Here is a 4,591-nt window from a genome sequence, read left to right on the forward strand (position 1 = left end):
CCGGCGCCGCCCGGGCCCGCCCCGAGAGGCGCCAGGGCCGCGGCGGGCGGGGAGCGGCTGAAGGAGAGCAGGGGCGAGTCCTGCAGCTTCATGGACGACACCTCCAGCTTCTCCTGCCGCCGCCACTTGGCCCGTCGGTTCTGGAACCACACCTGCGGAAGGCAGCACAGCGCCGTCGGGCTGCGGCGGGGGCAGGACTCCCCACCCCCGAGAAGGACCGGGGCTCGACTGTTTCACCTGCTCCTTTCATCCCCGCCGCCACCCCCGCTCCCCACCCGCCTTATCCTTCTTGTCTGCCCCGTTTGCTCCAGTCTCCTCCATTCTCTCTCGCGCCGAGTCTCTTTGTCCCATCCCTGTCCTCCGTGGTGTTCCCACCCTTGTCCCTGTTGACCTCACCCTTAGCTGTGGTTGTATCTGTTTCCAACTCCTGGCACCGAGCAGGCAGAAAAAAAAATGAAGTCAACCCTAGAATCGGACAGTGGGACTTGGGAAACCAGATCTCACCAAATTTCTGTGACCTGCTGGTTGGTGGTCCCTCCCGACCCTTCGCTTTAGACCCGGCTTCCTCCCTGTGTGGTACAGTGGCTGCGCTTTTGTCGCAGACTTTCTGTGCTTTACCCACATTTTGCCTGTTATAAACATATGTATAAACAAATACTCTAAGTCCTGTAACTGGAAACATTGGCTGTTAAAATAGAGCTATTTCCACAAATTACTGATAGAACAAAGTGGGTTGATTTTATCCCAGGCATATTTAATATGCATATTACTGTTCGTGAGATTTTCATTTTTATTTAATCGATATCTGACTAGTATTCCTGATATTTCCTAAAAATGGCTTTCAATGATTACAATAGTTCAAGTTTAATAATCTCCTTTTACTCCGTGGAGTTAGTTTTGACGTTACCCTAAGATGAATTCAATGCGTTCAAGTTTTCCTTTTTTTCTTTACATAGAGAAAGTCCACACCAAGAGTGAAGTCTGGTCTCTTAAGGCTGCAACTTCCATTACTGATTTGATAACAGCACGAGAAAGGGTGTAATTAAGGTTTCACTACCAAGTTACCACCCTCAGGAACAGAACAGAGAGAACTGGTCTAGTTTAGTGGGGAATCTAGAAAGAACTTTGGCCAAACTGGGGGGGCTTCCGTGTTAAATTTATGAAGGAAAGTGTGGGAATAATTGCCACCTCAGAAGGGAGACAGCAGTTCTGAGTTAATTATAGGGAGAGGGGACCTCATAGGAGAACTGAGAAAAAGCCATCCAGCACCTGAGCAGAGCAGGGCAACTGTCTGCAAGGCTGGGATTTGGGGGGCGGCGGGGGGTGGGGGAGACAGAGAAAGAACAAAAATGCAGGTACCCCGGGCCCCTTTCAATAAAAGATTCATCAGCATATCTGAGGCCCTGATTTTCCCAGAAACATTAGCTATATAGAGAAACACTGGCGCGGGTGAGGGCTTCCATCCCACTGCCTCTCCCTCCCCCACGCCAACATCCCACTCCATCCCCCAGAATATCAGCTATAGGCTTCAGATCCAGTATCCAGAGTCAGAGGGCTAAAACCTGGGATAGTCTGCTCTTCTCCTGCTCTACTGCTGTCCTCAACACAGTGGGAGACTCTGCCTACCCCCCCTCCAATCTGATTACGTCATACCCATGTGTTAAGAACCCACCATATGCTGGGCCACTGTGCTGGCCCTGTGATCACAGAGAAGTCAGACACTGTTCTCAAGAAGCTCACATCTTAAACAAGAAGCAAACATCCCCAAACAAGTAGAGAGGGAAGGAACAAGGAAAGAGGAAGGAACGTGGGACAGAGGCATGAAGAGAGCCCCTGAGTGGGTTGTGCCTGTATTCCGGAGGGGCACTGGAGGGCTTTGCCCTTTCCTCTTTCTTCATCTTTCACTTGTTTTCTTTCCCTCTTCCTACCCCAACCTTCCTCCCCGAAAAGCAGGCGCTAAAATGTCCACCCCTTCAATGAAATCCTTGCAGCTCTACTGCCCCAAATTAGGAGAAATTGAACTGTCCTTGCCAGTTAATCCTGAGTCACATTAGGGAACTATTTTTTAAAACCATGACATTTACTCATTACTTTAACCCCTTAAACTAAACAGAAAAGACAAAAGGCAAGAGCCTGTCTGCTTTTACTTTTAAGACAAGGCTAAAAGCCCCAAACATCTGAGTATCCTCACTTCCTGGAAATCTAATTCATTAGACACACACAAAAATCCCATCTTAGTTCCACTGCCTTTCAGATGCGGTGAAATTTGTTCCCAATGTCTCCCTTTCAGGCCTCTGTAAACTCTTCCAATTTGGAAATTCTCCCGGATTTTTCACAGATGACTAGCAAATATTTAAGGCTTTCAAATATTTTAATGATCAGGGATTAAAGATAATTCAGCTTTAATTAAAGCGAAAACCCCTTTAAATAAAAAAGAAAAGGCCTCTGCAGCAGTGGGAAGTTTGGCTGGATGTGCACCCGAGAAGCAAAAGTCAGTTTCTTAAACAAATCCACCGAAAGTTTCAACTGCGAGGCGCCAGGCTCTCCTTAAGAAGATACGGTTTTCGTTTTCAAGAAGGTGCGTGCCGTAACTGACTATGGTGGCATTTGGGGCCGCAATCCGGTTACCCTCGAGCCGCTGTCTACACTCCCTCTCCGCTCAGTGCTTCCCGACCCCCGCCCCGGTCCTGGCCGCTGTCGCCTCTTCAGCTTGCCAGCCATTCCCAGTTCCTCTCTTTTAGCTTAGAACGAGGGAGACCCCAAAGGGGAGATGCTACTACAAATTGGAACAGACTGTCCAAGGGACGGGGCATGGGGCGCATGGAAAATCTGTGACGCTCCTGTGGGGCTCTGGGCGAACCAAGCGCAGGAAGGCCCGTGGGAAAAGTGCCATAATAAATGCGTGGACGCCCGGGGATTCAAGGGAGCTTTGGCTGCAGCTTGAGCTTCCGGCCCTCCCGTGGGCCCATCTGGGCGCTTTACCTGGACCCGGACCTCGGGTAAGTTGACCTTGCCGGCCAGCTCCTCGCGACTGTACACGTCGGGGTAGTGGGACTTCTCGAACGCGCGCTCCAGCTCGTGCAGCTGGTATGTGGTGAAGGTCGTGCGGTTCCGTCGATGCTTCTTCTTGGGCTGCTCCTCCTCTGACAGCTTCGAGTCGCCGGGGGCTGGGGGTCCGACAGGCAGCCCAGGGCTCGGCCGCGCCTCCCCTGTCTCCTTGGGGCAGTAGGGGCGAGGGGCTGGGACGACGAGACCCAGCACGGTCAGAGACACTCCTCGGAGTATCCGAGGGCCACCCCGCCTACCCATGCGGGCTCCGAGATGGCCCAGGGAGGTCGGGGGTCAGGGCTGCGAGGGCCCCCTTAACTTTCCCTGAACGCAAGTTGGGAGCTCCTGCTACGCATATAGCCCCCACCCCTGCGCCCAGATGCCTTAATAAAAGTTAAGGCAGGGCTCTCTCTTCTTGCAGAGCTCCTAAGTTTGGGAGCCCTAAGGGTCTCGGAGCAGCCGGGGTGCGTACTCACCTTCGTACTCGGGAGCCAGTGCCGGGGCGGGAGGCGTGGAGGGCTCGGCGCCTCCTGCAGGCGCCTTGGGGCAGGAGGTCCGCGCGCCCGGCCTCCTATCCCGCTCTTTCGCACCCCGGGCGACCCGCTCCTCCGGGAAGGAGCCGAGGATCCCGTCGTCCTTGGTAAATCCCAGGATGGCTTCGATGCTATGCAGCCGCGAGGTGCTTCCGCCCGGGCTGCGGAGCAGGTGGCCGGCGAGCGAGAAGCTGCCGTCGGCCATGGCTGGGGCGCAGCCGGGCAGGTGCATGGGGAGCGCCGGGACGCCGGAGGGCGCGGCCCGCGCTCTCCGCAGCGCCGCCTGCTTGGAAGACCGAGAGCAAGAGGCTGGAAGTCGGCCCCTCCCGGGTGCGGTCGTCCAACCCGAGGGGTCCTGACTCAAGGTCGAGCTCCGCGGGCGATGCGGGACCCGGCCGCGCGCGCTAGAGGAGGGCGAGCGCTCGGCCCGCGGCCGCCTAGGTCCCGGCGGGAGTCGGAGTTTCAACTCCCGGTGGCTGGGTCTCCGGGAGCTGAAGGCTCCAAGCCGGGTCGCCCCGGCTCCTCCCCTCTCGCCCGGGACCCAGCCTCTTCCCTGGTCCCTCCCTCCCCCCCCAGCGGGGCGGGTCCTTCCCTCGCCCAGCCTCAGGGTCCTCGTCCACCCACCCCGGGCTGGGCCGGCACTCCGAACCTTCCACCTCCCACCTCTCGATCAGCTCCGAACCCTGCTGAGACCGCGGGGGCATGTTTGACGGGCCCGGGGACCCGGGTCCGAGGGCCCGCTCCCCGCAGTCCTGCCTCAGTGGGGCCGACGCCCTCGGTCCCACCTCCCCCTCGGGCTTGCCTCCCTCCTCCGGCTCCTCTCCCTCCGCCCAGGCTCGCCTTCTGCCCGGAGGCGCGCTTCCTCCGCCGGGCTGAGCGCCAGGGACGACCCTTGGAACGGCCGAGAGCAGGCTCCCTGGCTTTCTGGCTTTGGAAGTCAGGCCACGCTTCTTCCCAGTTTGAATTTTCCCCTCTTTCTTCCTCTTTTTAGCCCCACCGGCAATCCTCTT

General features: G+C 56.7%; 1 protein-coding gene across 1 annotated transcript in view; it reads right to left on the reverse strand.

The window, feature by feature from the left end:
* Positions 1-3,813, reverse strand: part of RAX (retina and anterior neural fold homeobox) — a 4,198-nt gene extending 385 nt beyond the window's left edge. Inside the window, exons 1-3 of the mRNA XM_007450117.1 lie at positions 3,525-3,813; positions 2,983-3,239; positions 1-152 (exon numbers count right to left, since the gene is read on the reverse strand). The exon at positions 1-152 is cut by the window's left edge and continues 385 nt beyond it. Of these exons, the coding sequence (XP_007450179.1) occupies positions 1-152; positions 2,983-3,239; positions 3,525-3,813 (698 nt within the window). The remainder of the gene's footprint in view (positions 153-2,982; positions 3,240-3,524) is intronic.
* Between the last annotated feature and the right edge of the window lie 778 nt (positions 3,814-4,591).

The sequence above is a fragment of the Lipotes vexillifer genome, unplaced genomic scaffold (genome assembly GCF_000442215.2).
Source record: "Lipotes vexillifer unplaced genomic scaffold, Lipotes_vexillifer_v1.1 scaffold79, whole genome shotgun sequence".
In the NCBI taxonomy this organism is placed as follows: Eukaryota; Metazoa; Chordata; class Mammalia; order Artiodactyla; family Lipotidae; genus Lipotes; species Lipotes vexillifer.